This window comes from Canis lupus, chromosome 1 (genome assembly GCF_048164855.1).
Source record: "Canis lupus baileyi chromosome 1, mCanLup2.hap1, whole genome shotgun sequence".
Lineage (NCBI taxonomy): Eukaryota > Metazoa > Chordata > Mammalia > Carnivora > Canidae > Canis > Canis lupus.
The window spans coordinates 93,280,986-93,296,432 of record NC_132838.1 but is presented as its reverse complement, the minus strand read 5'-3'; the positions used below and the strand labels follow the sequence as shown (position 1 = coordinate 93,296,432).

Below are 15,447 nucleotides of genomic sequence, written 5' to 3'. Positions count from 1 at the left end.
AGAAGGATGACTCTGGGAACCCTTCAGAAGCCCCTCCCTTTCCTAATGCTAGCTAGAATGTGGAATGCTGCCCCTGATGGGAGGGAGGCCTGGGGGGCAGGGAAGAGGGAGATGCAGGGAGGGGGGGTGCAGGGACAGAGAAGGGGGTATGCAGGGAGGGGGCAGGGGGTGCAGGAACAGGGGTGAGGGGGGATGCAGGGAGGGGTGCGGGTAAGGGGGGATGCCCACAGGATCCTGGAAAGGTAGAGAAAGGGAACAGAGCCCTTGTACCCAGGGGCGACCAGGCCAGGAGTAATTGCAGCATCTCTATGCTTCCAGGGGATGGGGCTTTCTCCCCACTGGACACTTCTGCCTGGTTCCTGAATTTGGGTCCTGAAAGCATATTCCACTGAGCTAGGGTGCAATTAAATTGTTCCATGGTGAAACACAAAGAACCACAGAAAGTGTTGGGGCCCAGATTTTCACTTTTGGGGAGCAAATCTCCCGTCACCCCCCAGTGTTGGCCACATCCTTCAGGGAAGTGTTTTTTGAATTCTGAAAATTAACCACGGCTGCATCTTTATGCTCTTGGAGAAACAAATAAAGCGAAGTGCTGAAAATGTAAAAATACTTCAAGATAAACTGAGCTTCAAGAGGGACAATTGTGTTGACATTCTAGTAACAGCCCGTTTTCACTCCTTAACGAAGCGTAGTCGTGCATGAAAATGACTTTGTTGTTTTTTAAACTGAAACGCTGTATGGGTTGTAACTCAGAGGTGTGTATCCCCCCCCTTCCCTGCCATGTAAAATAAAGGACAACATTTTAACTCTGCGAGGATTCTATCACAGACCCTCAACACTTCATAGCAACCTGCATTAGAAGAATTGAACCAGCGATGCTTATTATCAGAGAGCGTGATGTATATACTCTTTTTGCTTCCCCAGTCCACAGTTTATAAACATCTCTAGGTCAGAGGCTATAATTGATGGGAGACTGACAATTTTGGAGCAACATATACCTTTGTTTTCTATCCTGTTGATAGGAATAATTATAATAAAACAAATAAGCAAAGAATAATGACTGTGGTTTCTCTAGCACTAAAACGTGGTTCAGGCACCGTGCTAAGTGTTTTTATAAATTATATGATCCTCCTCGTCATACTGTGAGGTATTCTCATTATTTAAGATGAGGAAACTAAGCTGAAGCCAAGTGATTTGCCCCAGATGCATTGCTGGTAATTGGTAAAGCTCAGATTCAAACTCACATCCATCTGACTCCTATTGTGCACGCTTTGTTCACTGAATGACCACCTGACACTGTCTCTCTCTCCAGTGTCCAATTTCCAGTGAGGCCAGAGCAGTTATCATTCCCATTGCAGTTCAGCTATTTCTTGACTCTTTTCCAGGTTCAGATCTCTCCTGGGGGACACGGGGGCATGGAGTGGGAGGCAGACACAAGGTTGACCTCATCATTCCCATTCACAGGGAAATAAAATTCTTTCCAGTTATCTCTGTGAAAGCCAAGTGTAACTCAGTTCCATTGCTTCACCGAACCCTCTGTGCCCAGACCCAGAAGTACTGCCAGAGAGATGACTGGTCAGCCCATAGATCCCCTTGCGCACCAGCTACTAAGAGCGTTACCTGCCATTTCTCAGGGTCCCAGCATTATCCTAGCACTCACTGTAAGTGAATCCCCAGTCCATGGGTAACTCTCCTTCCCCCTTTCCTGTAAGAGCAGGCCCACTACAATGGCAATGGCTTCTTAAGGAATCATAAATGACCCCAAGTGCACGTTTACAGCGCAAGCTCAGACACAACAGATCTACACGGTGGATCTGTGCTCTGTGCATGATTGACTGAGGTGGTGACCTTTCAGCCCACCACATCGTAGTCACTTGTAGTAACAGGTGCATATATCTGATTGCTCATGAATAATCCATCCCTGCCTTCCTTCTTTCCTGCCAGTAGATCAATATGTCCCTGACAAGCATCTGAAATCTTTATTTGGGAAAAAAGCACATTTCCTCCCAGCTGTTTGTTTTCCAAACCAAATAATTTAGTTAACTTGTTGCCTGAGTTAATTTTCAGAGCTGGAAAATTTCTCTCAGCCATGCTGAGGTCACTTCAGTGCTTTTAGAATGGGCAGAAACAGAAATGGGAATGTACTTTTGGCATTCTAACCAGTATTTTGGTGGCTGCAGCTGGAGCCATGTGCATTGTGCGTGTGAGGGGGGAATGCCTAGTGACTCCAGTCTTTGCAAATGGAGGGTGCAGTATCAACACTCTTAAGGCCTTCTCTTGAATCTATCCTGTGTCTGAGAGGCAGTGTAGCCTTCTGGTTAGGCACATGTGATCTGAAATCCATCTTCCTGGGCTTGGATTCCAGCTCCACTACTTACCAACCACGTGCCCTAGGCCAGGTACTCTCATCAGGAACTCAGTGAAGCCTCAAATTCCTCATCAGTAAACCGTGGAAAGGTTTGCGAAGTACTCAATAAATGTTAACTTGGTTCAGAGGTCTAGAGCAGCAGGGAGACGAAACACAGCTGAGATGATCTAGCTTCTCCTGCTAGATCCTCAGATCAGCAACCTCAGCATCCCAGAGGACTTGGGGAAGTTTGATAGAAGTTCAGAACCTCAGCACTCCCTGCCCCTAAGACCTAGTGAATCAGAATCAGTACTTGTCCCTGGTGATCTGTTTGCAAGGTAAAGCCTGAAAAACAGGACTCTAAGTGCCCATACTGCTTTGTACAGGAATATGCCCTCCAATTGGCTATTTTAATATACCTCACCTGACGAGGGAGGTCCTCCTCCCTTTCCTCTAAAATGATAAGAACACAGCCAAGGAGTGCCCATGGTAGCCTTCTCTGGCCTTGGGAAAGGGCCTGAAATAAGTAGGCCTCACTACGGGAACACTCCTTGCCTGCCTCCATTCACGTAGTGAATACATGACAGCTAAAGTATCCCCGGGGGTGCCCTGTCTATATCCACAGAAATATAGATTGATTGTTTTCATTTGGACAGAGAGAGCGCTGTTTATTAACCCAGATTAACCTGAGCTAGTTAAAGGCTCAAGCCTAGAATGCCCTGGTCCCAATAGCTGGCGAGATGGCCTCTGGGGAGTACATAGATCAACATATGCTGCTTTGTTAGAATTATGAAGCCCAGCTGAGTTCCTCGAGCCTCTGTCCGCAGGAGACTAGTGGGGGAACTGTGGTAAGCTGTGCTCCAGAGAAAAAACCCAAAGTGGCAGAGAGGCCAGCTCCTGCTTCTCTGCTGAAGGCAAGGCTCACAAATCCAGCTCAGGACCAGGCTTTTATTTCCTTGGGGAGTCCACCATCCCTTAATCACAAAAGCACTAAGAATTTCCAGTATGTTCTACTGCCATGCCTAACCACTTGTTTTCACTGCCAGTCATCAGTGCCATCTGGGGGGCACCTAGAAGCTCTCTTCTAGCCTTGAATGAGGCACTCACCCAAGAGGTGACACCAGACAATGAAGGCCACCCCCATGGGCAGCCTGCATGCACCATTTGATTTGATCACAACAATTTTGTTAATATTGCTCTGGTTCTAGAGGGATCAGTTCTTTTCCTTGTACTTTGACTGACAGGTCTCGTAGCATGCCCCTTTGGTTGAGTGTGTATGGAATGAAATGTTTCCTTTTGTGAATGACCTGACCATTGCACTCTAATGTGGAGGTTTTCTTCTGGAGGTTAAAGTTGGCAAAGCTCAAGTGTTTGTCAGGAAACATGTATTGTGTTGGGCACTCAGTGTGAAGCCAGCAGATATTCAACTTCAAACATTAAGAGGGACCAGCACCAGCCTCATAGAAGGCAAGGACTGGAAAATTGTGTTTGGATGAATGAATGAATGAATGAATGAATGAATGAATATTCTTAAACTACACTAAGATGGAATCCTGGATGTATGACTGATACAGGTGGAACTTTCCTAAAAGTCAGTGTAAATAGGAGAGTATTTCCTGTGCCACAGGAGCAATCCCTGAGAAATGTGGGTCTCAGGTATAAGCCAAGAGCAATCCTGCAAAGCCCAAGTTCTCTCATCCCAGAGTTTTGTCCATTATCTCGGAAGGGTATGTGAAATGGGGTTGGATGAATGTTGTGAAGCCATGCTCTGTTTGTATTTCCTCTAAATCTTGGTTATTATAGTGGCTCCAAGCAATGGTCTTGCCCAGGACTACATGTAAAGTGCCATTCATAGACACTGAACTATCAGCTTCTGCTAGATTATGTCACCAGGAGAGATTTTTGTCTGACACTTCTCAACCCATCTGTTAGGAAATAACGCCAGTCATTTTGGGCTTTGTTTTGCACACAGGTTATTTCTTACAACCGAAGTAAGAAACTATACTGTAGACTTTACAAATTCAGACTTTAAATTGCACCCAACACATTCCCTTTCTTATTCTCCTGGGGTCCCAGGCAAAGGGTCGCTGCCTGTTTCAGTACCATTCCCCAGCTTTAGCAGTGGAAGAAAGTGCTGTTGATGTGTTTGACTGTTGGTCAGTCAGCCCTTGACCTTAGCACAGCTGGAGGGCAGGTTTCTGAGACCCTCGGCCCTGTATCGTACACCTCAAGCCCCACCTCATACGTTCTTCACCACCTAGTCCTACAGGCAGCCATTGCTATGGTAACCATTTGTACCAAATGTAACTTGGAAGCACCTCCCCTCAAATGTACCATGAATATCTGGCTTTCTGTCTCTAGGCTGCTCCAATGCAGCCAATGGTGTTGGACATCTATGAGAACTTTAGCCACTCTGGTATACACATGCCTATTTACCTGAGAAAAGTAACACCCTAGGTAAGGCAACCTTCCTCCTGACCAATAAAAACAGGATTTGGTAGATAAATGTTTCTTTCTGTTCTTGTCCTACCTACCCATTGAGCCCAATATGGACTCCACTGACATTTAGACTGTGTTCATCCTTATTTACTTGAACAAACATGAATGATGCCATTGGAGATAGTAGGCTCCAAGGGTGTCTTCTTCCCTAGTCTATCCCAGGACTTCACTCAGTGTCTGCCACACCATACGTACTCCATAGATATGTGTGGAATAGTTGGCTACTGAGAGAGCAATCAGAGGAACACAGGTGACTGCATACAGAGCAAAAGTATTAAAATAAGTAGAGGAAGGTAGAAGATGTTACAGTCAAAAGCACAGTAGCATCAGTTGCCATGATGTGGTTGAGGTGTGACCAATTGTCTGATTTGGCCAGAGCTTAGGGCACAGTTTAGGGCAATGGATAAGACAGTATGTTGAAGCAGTTAGAACACCACTTGATGATGTCTACCAGCAGGTCTCAGTATTTTGGTAAATTGACGTCTGGAGCCTGTTCCCCTCACTAAACTGTAGTCTCCTCAAGGGCAGGGACCCTCATGCAGTAGAGGGGCTAGCATGTGGTAAGTACTTAATAAATACTGGATTAAAAAATAATGGTTGGAGGACAGGTGGATGGATGAATGGATAGATGGACACACAGTTGGTCCTGGCTGTTAAATGGGAGAGGGAGAGGCCCTTATGAGGACTACCTTTCAGTGTGTAGCAGGCTGCAAACAATACCAAATTTCCCAACCCATTATTTCTTTGTGGCTTATGCAAAAATGTAGCTGATAGAGCTAATGGAGACTGCTGGGAAGCACCACATTTTCTATTGAACCATAGCATAGAGCATAGAGCGCACACCCCAAGAGTCCCTGTTGCCCACGGGGTTGGAAACGGCAGGGGCTGCATCCCTTGTGATGAACATGTTACACATACATACAAAACCACCTCCAGGGGATAGTGAGTGATGGGCATATTCAGCAACTGTGACAGAATAAATAGGAGAGTTCACATTGCTACACTCCAGCAGGAAAAAAAAAAAAATAGCTGTGTTTCCACAGTGTCTCTGTGACCTCTTATTATTCCATTAGTTTTTGGAATAGTGTATAAAACATCAAGCTCCATGCTGACAAACACCAGCATTGAAACTATTGCCACAGTCAATCCAAACAGCCTTCTCCCCTGGGTAAAATTATTATTTGGAATACAAGCAGAATTGTGGTTGCCTGAGCGAGCAGAGCGTAAATGAGGGTAGTGATTCATAAGGTGACTCTAGCGAGTTTGCAAACGTGCAACTTTTCTGGAGGCTGCCACACAACCGGAGCCCTGCAGTGCCTTTTTGAGCGAGTAAGCACTTTCTAGTCTTCCTACCTTTTCGGGTCTTGGAGGGCTGTGGAGGATGCAGGCTTCTGAGGACAAGAGTTAACCTGACACAGTGCTGACTTACCAGAAATAAACCTTTCACATCAGATCACACCCTTGTCAGTCGCTTTTGAGCGGGAAGATGGTAATTCCGCTTCCTCACATGTTCCTTTAAGTACTTGAACTCTCATTCCATTGGATTAAGCTTTTGGGGGCTGGGTCATCTGGGGTGTTCATTCTCTCCCGGAGAGGTTGGAGGAAAGTGGTACTGGTCTAAAAGTAGCGCTCCCTGAACTTTTAAACCTTCACATCGCTTTGATTTTGTGGCTGCTGCTTCTTAATCCTGAACCTGATTTCTTTTATTTTTTATTTTTTTAGAACCATTTATTCTTTGACATCAGTAGAGTAAGTTCAGAAAGAGCAGAGATGGGTATAAAGCTCAGCACAGCTTTGTGTAGAGAAGGAAGTTGAAGAGAGTCAGCGTAATGATGCTGGTATGATTGCAGCATAATGAGATGTCTGCTGAGTAGGTCCCAGACACTGAGAGCCTCTCTGATAGTGATACTCTAAAAGTGACAAGCCTCGTCTCTTTTGTGACATCGTACCAATTAGCTGATCTAAATGGGCACATATTTAAGTTTGAGGTCACGTGTCACGTACAGTTCTCAAAGGCTAGGCTGCCCCTCCGAATGAGGCTGTAACTCAGTCTCTGTGTCGTAATAGACAAGTCGAGGCCTGGGTGCGGGGGGGTTCTGGAGCTGTGTTTGAAGCCCCTTTTCATGTTTTGTGGTGCCGGGCATGGACTCCTCGCTGATGGAGACTAAGTGTCCATCTATCACACCATCAGGGAAATGCCTGGGTTCAGTTAGACTCTGAGGTTAAGAGGGTATCCGATCCTGCCCTTGTGCTTAGGACCAGGAGAACCTCCTTACCCCGATTTAGGGGTGACAGAGAGAGAGCCAGCCTGACCTGCGGAGACTCGCTGCAGCCACAAGAAGAGGCACACGGCCTGTGTTCTGCCCCTTGGGGTCAGCAGACCAAATATTCTCTTACCTCTTGTCCTCTGTGACGGAACAGTGCTTGTACAGAGACCTTTGCCCAGAGGCAGACATTACAGGATTGACTACTTGTTCAGTGTCCAGACAGGGAATGAGCCAAACCTGAGCACAGTAGGAGTGAGTAGTGGGAAAGGTATGTTAGCCAGGGATCCTGTTCCCCCTGAAATCAAAAGCTGTGTATATCCAGTAAAGAAAGCACTGTTCCCTGAAAGCCACCGAGAGAAGGACAAATGAGCCCCTAAGCCATGCTCTCTAGCAGCCTTCAGTGTGTAAAGCACATGTGGTTTGATGCTTGTTCTCCTTGATTCCAGCTTCCATCTTCTCCAGCAATCACTCAAGCCGAAGCGGAACAGCTGCTGGGGCCGTGCCACCCCCACATACTGTCGGTCACCCTTCTCCGGGACAGAATGTGCAGGGGAGCCCTCACACCCCTGTCTCCCAGCTACCTCCACTCACAGCTGTGGATGCAGGAGCCGAGAGGTAAGGCCATCTGTCTCCCTTCTAACAGGCCCAGAAGTTCTTTGACACTGCTGAATTTTATTAATAATCCATCGGTGGGTCGAGGGATCCAAAGGTGAAATATTGAAAGTGCACGTGCAGAGCATGTGTATCAAATATCCCAGGATCTGTTTTAGTTTCTGTGGGATATGGAGGTGTGTGTGTGTGGGGTAGGGTCACCAGCTAAAGCGTCTGCTGGGAAAATGCATCCGAATGTGCATCTTCTCCACCTTCCCTCAGTCTGTATCAGGGACTCAGCAGTGTCCCCACAGGTGGAAAAGCTCTCCAGATGCAAGATGGTGCCCTCCACTCATAGATTAACATTAGCTTGAGAGTATAGCATCAAAGGATTCAGGATTTTGTAGGGGAGACCAGCAAGGGGCTGTTCACTGAGTGCTCTCTGTTGATACCACTCTCATAAAGAGTTTTGGGGAGAAAAGTTTTAAATTTTGACATTTCAGTCTGTCTTTGGACTGCCCAACCTTCTAGTGCGGTGGACAGCACATGGCTCCCTTTATTATCCTCCCCACGTGTCAGCAGGCTTGAACTGACTGTAGGGCTTGTACCAGACACCCACAGAGGAATAAAGTCCCTGTGGGGAGCCCTGAGCAATCCTAGAGTCTCAGGACAAAATAATGGGTTGAATGGGCAGCAGAAGTGAAAGTTTTTCAATCTTGAATTTTCAACCAGTAATCTGTGGTTTCATTGGAGTTGGCCTGGCCTGTGAGTTTTTAAATATGTGTTTTTAAATTTAATATAAACCAATATATATTTTTTATTTATTCCTACTTTTCACTTATTACTAATATATCTGTTCATTTAATAAATCTATCAAGTACTCTGGGTTGGACACTGTTCCGGATGCTGTAGATGCCGAGATTGTTAAAACATGATGCTGCCCTTAGGATTTAGTGGGTGAGGAAAGACACATAAACAAAGTATAGTAATTCTATTTGGATAAATGATGTAATCATAATCAAGATGCCACAGGAGCCAAGAGAGAACGTCCCTAATTCTGTCTCAGGGAGGGAGGGGAAGAAAGCGTTATCTAGATTTAGAAGGAAGATTAAGACTTTCTTAATGGATAAATGGGGAGCAGCATCAAGGCTCACCAGAGGAACACATATAAGACATGAGAGGGACAAGGACACACACACCTTACTTATAAGGTCCCAGTAAGTTCAGGGGACATCATCCAGAGCAGACAGGACTGATGAAGTCAGGTCAGAGTGGGCTGGCCTGTGTAGAACCATACATTTCATGCCAAGGGGTTTACCTCTTACTAAAAGTGAAGAACCATTATAGCCCATTTATGAGGAGAGACTCATCAGATTGTCATTATAATGAAGGAACTCAGGTGACAAGGTGGCAGAGTCATTGAGGTTGGGAACAGGGACAGGAGGTAGGGAAAATAAGAAAGAGGTTATTGTAGGAGTCCTTATGAGTAGTATGAGGACTTGAATTAAGGTGAAGTGGTAAGGATGGAGATTTTATTCAAGGGCCATTATTTATGAGAATTGCTAATTATACATAAATGGAATAAAAAGGAAGGGCCAAATTCACCTGTGAGTTACACCTCTAGGTACAAATGGAAAGGTATGTCATTAACACAGGAGAAGGGAGTGTTTTTCTAGTAGGGGGAGGAGTGGGAGAGGAAGAATAGGTAATAAATGGACTTTAGGGTTGGAGTTTTAGGTGGCTGTAAAATGTCCGTGTGGATGTGTCTAATAGTCAATCAGATATATGGATCAGAAGATGTTAGACTTCTCTTAACTGTTCTGCTATGTAGTCAAGTGCAAACAGCTCCCAGCCTCCCCACCCAGGCTGCTGACAGAGCCGTGCAGGTAGTAACCATCTCTTAAGTTCATGGACACTGGGGATGGACAGTCCTGCCAGGTATCTGATGTATTTCTAAAGGTTAAGATGAGCTTATTCTCTTCAGCATTTTGTTAACTTTCCAGTTGGGTCTTAAGTGATATTAGCCATGGGTTCCTCATCCTCTCATTTTCTTCTGCCTGGCCAAGAATCATACTCCACAAGGTCATGAAGCTAAGAAACCATCACTTGAGTCCTCTTCTTCGTCCCATCTTCTTATCAATATTCTGCTTACAAGAATACAAGAGACAAGCAATCTGTGTGTCTTCTTTCTGCACACAGCTTCTAAAACAAGAAAGATAGAAAAAAGATTTTAGCCCTGACTGGAGTTAACAACAACCAAACACCTGATGTTTGAAGCCCACCTCCAAAGGTGGCTGATTGTTTTAATGTGTCGCTTAGGTGCTCCTGCTGCTTGGGTTTCTTTGTTTGTTTTTAACATTTCATATTAGTTTATAATTTTATTTTTTTTCAATTTCCTCTTTTGAAAGCTTGTAACATATAAAACAACTACAAGAAAAAAAAAATAAAAATAAAACAACTACAAGAATAGTCCAGTGAACACCTATACACCCTGCATCCACATTCACCCACTGTTGATATTTTGCAGCCTTCTTTCTGTCTCTCGTCTCTTTCTTTCTCTGACTTGAGAGATCCTTTGTTTGCCTGTTTGCCTATTGTCTTCAAACCCTCTGAGAGAGAGTTGTGAATATCACTGAGCTTTAACCCTAATTACTTCGGGAAAGATCTCCTAAGAAGGACATCCTCCTGCATAATCACAATGTAATTATCTCGCTCTGGAAATTTAACATCAATAAGCATTATCTAACATGCAGTCAATACTGAAATTTCCTCGATTGTATAAATAACGTTCTTTATAGCCAGTTTTTTTTTCTATCCTTTCTTTTGATCCACGATTTAATAAGATCACAGTTCTCATTTCTTGTTAATCTTCTTGAATCTAATGAAGTTCCCCAGTTTTTAAAAAGTTACCATCATCATCATCATCGTCTTTCATGACATTGACGATTTCTGAAGACTCAGGACATTTATTTTGCAGAATGCTCCAGAGTTGGGACTCACCTGCTCTTTTCCTCTTCAGCAGACACATTCCTTCTCATCAAGAGCACCACATAGGGAATGTGGTACTCCTTCACTCTTTTGAACCTCTGTTTGCACCCCATCGGGAATTAAGATTAAGTGAACCATAGCAGGTGAGGCACCCAGCATGTGGCATAGTGTGAAGACAGGCAAGCTTGGCATGGCTGGGAGATTGAGGTTTAGAAGCCGGGGGGTTGTTAAGTAATGACAGTGGTTGATAATGTCATCATGGAAGGTAAAAAGGAGAGGCAGGGGAAGAAGGTAACAGTACTTTATATGGCTGGGTGATGAAGCAGACCTTCTTACACCTGTGGCTCTGCCTTGTGCTCTCCTCTTCCCAGTGGATATGTGGCTCATTCCTTTGCCAGGCCAACTGGACTGGGCAAGGAGATGGAGGGTTATCTCTTCCGATCAGGTTTGGGGAGGAGGGTGACATGAAACAGCTTTGAATTATGCACTGTGTTTGCATTAGTGTGCAGCATAAAAACACTACGAGGAAATGTGCTTACCTTCCGCTTTTGGTTTATATATCTTTGCCTCTGTTTGCCTGGGAAATCCCCCAGTAAAAACTCCAGCAGTTTTCTTAACGGAAATAGGTTTATCACACTTTGCGATTTTTAGTGGGAAACGCATTTTTTCCTGCTTTGTGAGCACTGATTCATCATTTACTTGGCTTTAGCTTGTTAATAAAATGGGCTGAGTCACTGTCAGAAGTCAGGAAAGGTCCACCACATCTATCCAGTTAGCATCAGGTTTTTTGATCTTTGCCATCATAAAATCAAGTAAATGCAAGTTCTCTCAACTTGATGAGGCTCCATTTTTATTTTGAAATATTATCTGAATGACACATCGTTTCAATGATTTATGTAGTACCACCACATCACCTAATGTTGATTTAAACTTATTATGGGAAGTAGTGTTTTACTGTGTCATGTTGAATGAGCCAGCGGTACTTTATGACAGTGGCTTCCCATAATAGGAACCCAGCATCTTTGGAAATGTCAGTTCATTGGGTTTCATAGTATGTCTGTTAGAGCAGAAAAAACAAACATACTGACATGAATCCCTTTTTGAAATGGAGAAATCTTACAGTCCCAAGAAAAGTCCACTGGATCTATGTTGCTCACCTTGTCCAAGAACGCATCAGCAGCCTCTCTCCATCCCATAGAAGTCCACAGACATGCTGTGCTCTGGAGTATATGCGACAGAGCTCAGGGAGCTTGTGGATTGGCCACCTGCAGTGATTTGTGAAGGGCTTCCAGGAGACCCATCTCTGAGCCACAGGACGCTGAAAACAGGGACTGGATGTAGCCTTCTCAAGACATACACAATCTGGGACAGGAATCCACAGCAGAGAATGTTAGGGACTATCGTTTCTGAGAAAGCAGTCAAAAAACCTTCACTAAAAAGGAATGTTAGTTTCTGGAGTCTGTATCAAGTATTGGGAAACTGTTTTTATCCATATCAGATGTGACATTGCTAGGATTCTAGGATTGTGTGTGTGTGTGTGTGTGTGTGTGTGTGTGTGCACATGCATGCATGTGTACAGTCTTTCTGTGCCTTTGGGTAACCAGAGCTGGTCTTCACTGATAGCATTTTCTAATTTAGCACTGGAAGCATGTTGCAGCTTTTCTGGATACTGAAGGGTTAAGGATAGCAACTGTTTTCTATTTAACTTCCTTGAGATTCTTTACTGTTCTCCAACTCTTGTCAAACCAGCCTGCTCACTGACTTGGTCTGTTTGTTTCTGCATCTTATTTCAGGATCTGTTCTACCTAGAAAGACAATAAGGACCTTCCATTATTGTTCTGTTCTTGGCTAAACGTTGACCAGCTTGGAGCCTGGGTTAACTCTACCCGGAAAGCTCACAGAGACTCGTTTAGTCTCTTGGTTCCTATCCTCTGTTTTATTTATTTATCATTTCCCAGATGTTATCTTGCTAACTGAATTACTAGTTTTCTGAGGGCAGGAACCTAAAATTTCCTTCTAACCTCCGAATGCCCTTGTGGTGTTTCATAGAGATGATGGCCGACAGACAGTCTTAATGTAGGCTGTTATGAAGGGATGTCAGAAGAGGCTGTGGAAGCACACAAGAATGACCCTAAAATGGGGGAGGGTGGGAGAAATAGAAGAAGAAACATCTGTCTGAAATCTGAAAGTCTGTAAGACCAGGCTAAGGACCATGGGTATGCTCAAAAGCTGAGGTGGGAATGCTGTAGGCCAGAGCTTCATGTGTGAATGGGGAAGGGCCTCATCAGCTGCATCCAGGAAATTGAGCTTTCTCTTGAGGACAGGGATTTGTGTATTTGCCCAGGAAGGGTACCCTGGTGACCCTGGCATACATTCCAAAGGCCTCCCTATCCTGTTATCCACCCAGCAAGAGTTCAGAACATATTCTACACCAAACAGAAGAAGAAATGACGTCTGTCTGGTCCTCAGGAGACAAAGGCCAGACCAGCGAGGCAGTGCAGATTTTATATTACTTTCTTTTTTTAATACAATTTGAAATGACAGTTTTGCCCCTTAAAACTCCAAGTTTGTATTTTATGTAGTCATGACCTATATTAAAGGATTTTGAAGAGTCACTGAGTGGCAACAAAAAAAAAAAAAAAAAAAAAGTAATCTCTGTGTTAGATGCACCGTGATGAGCGTCTGGAAGTGAGAGCTCTGATATCATCAGGAACTTGGCCTCACTCATCTTATTTCAAAGAAAACTTGGGTGTTATTGTGAGGTATCCACATTGCCATGTGTCATAATGTCGACTTACCCAGTGAGCGCAGCTCTAAGAGCATCCCTGACATGTGTCACAGATACTTTCCCGTGTGGATAGATACTGACTTACAGGGCAACTAGGGCCCCAAAATAAAGCTTGTCAATCTTGATCATCAAAATAACTGAGAAAGCCAGAGCTGAAAAACAAGCCTAGCTTCAGATAGCCATTTCTTCAGCCTGCATGCTGGCATCTGCATCATCCTATCAGGCCGTTGACTTCATGCTCACCCAGTGCCATGTGATCATGAGCATCATTCTTTTTCTTGGGGCTGCAGTGTTTTCTCTCCAGAAAACAGTTATCCTCACCCAGTATCGCATGAAGGGTTCGGTTTCTCTGTAGGAAAGTGACTTCTGCAGATATTCAGGGTTGAGGGAAGTGGTGTTCAAAATCTACCTGCAATACACATATGCGCATACACATTTTATTTGCAAATCCCTGAAATGTGATGAACATTGTTTCCAATGTCTATGCTGCGAGCAGAGAAGAGGCAGAAAATCCCAATGTCCCAGCCTTGAAAATAGAGATTAGAACATTGGGTCTTAGATTGGAAATGCTTGGGGTCTTTATTCTATTTTTTTCCCTTTATGTCTATGGGTAGTTTCTGATACTTCTCCAAGTTTATTCCAGGGCAGAATAGCCTGCAAGTCTTTAAGCTTCTTCAAAGCTGACCCATGACCACAGCCATGCTTCATCCTCTATGGCAGGTATCAGATCGGTTATTGGCCTGTGGAATGAAGCTACCCATAGAGATATTCACCTTACTAAATATGCTCCCCTTAAATATGTTCCCCTGGTCTACTCCTCTTAGCACAAATACAGGGAAATTGATGATATTTTCTCCTTTCTTCTTATTTCCCTAGCGATTGTGAATGACTCTTTTGGGAAAAACAACAACAACAGAAAGACATTGCTGAACTGGCTTTTCTAGTCTTCTCTGATTTGTCTCTGATCTGTCTCTAATTTAAATGTCTGTGTTGTCTGCAAAATTTTTATGAGCATAATTTTCGGAGTCCAGTCTATTTCTTGATAATGGAGGACAATAATGAGCCAAGCCCATGTGGTTATCTTAACTTACCACTAAGAAGTTAAAAAGCCTACTCAACTCTGATGCCTCCTCTTCTCAAGCACTCTCTCATCTAATTAATCTGTAAGTCCTGTTAGCTCTACCTTCAAACACAATCAGCTTCGTTCCTCCAACCGAGTTCACTGAGTTCACAGCTGTTCCCTCCCATCTCAATTACAGCAGGCCCCTGACTGTCCCCAGACTGTCACCCTGTTAGCACACTCCAGGCCTCACAAGAGGGGCCCTTTTAAAATGTAAATGGAGTCTCTGAGGATTTCCTGCTCACATCCCTCCCCTGCCATGCTTGGAGTCAAATCCAGACTCCTCTTTGTAGGTGACAAAGCCCTCTACGGTCTTGCCTTAGTCACATTCCTTTACCACTGCTCCTCCTGCTTATTCGGCTCTGGCCACACTGGTTTTCTTACTATTCCTGGAAAACACCAACTCATCTTGCCTTGGGGCCTTTGTATGCGCTACTCCTGAAACCTGAAAGGCACCATCACTAGAACTGTACTTGACTCATGCCTTCATTTCTCAGGTCTGCTCACATGTAACCTCTTCGGAGAGGCCTTTCTTGACCACTTCCCCTAAACCTTCCACCCCCAACCTCACTCTCCTTGCTAACTCTGCTCTGTTTCTCTTCATAGATTTAGCCGTCCCCGAGATTATGCTGTCTGCTGATTTGCTTACAACCCACTAGAACCGGAGCTCCCAGAGGGGAGACAATGTCATGCTTACAGCTCTTAACCCCCTCAGTGCTTGGGCATCCTGTGGAATGAACAGGTGTGAATAGAAGGGAGTAATATAGGAAAGATGTTGGGGTTTCAAAGCCAGCAACCAAGAAAGAATTCTTTAGATGTCTTTGATGCAAAAAGGTGAATTTATTAA

General features: G+C 44.4%; 1 protein-coding gene across 30 annotated transcripts in view; it reads left to right on the top strand.

Moving 5' to 3' along the window:
- GLIS3 (GLIS family zinc finger 3) overlaps positions 1 to 15,447 on the top strand; it is a 552,705-nt gene that overhangs the window by 499,219 nt on the left and 38,039 nt on the right. For all 30 annotated transcript variants that reach the window (XM_072840247.1, XM_072840236.1, XM_072840221.1 and 27 more), the window contains one exon: positions 7,560 to 7,728. In XM_072840247.1, coding sequence (XP_072696348.1) covers positions 7,560 to 7,728 — 169 coding nt within the window. The remainder of the gene's footprint in view (positions 1 to 7,559; positions 7,729 to 15,447) is intronic.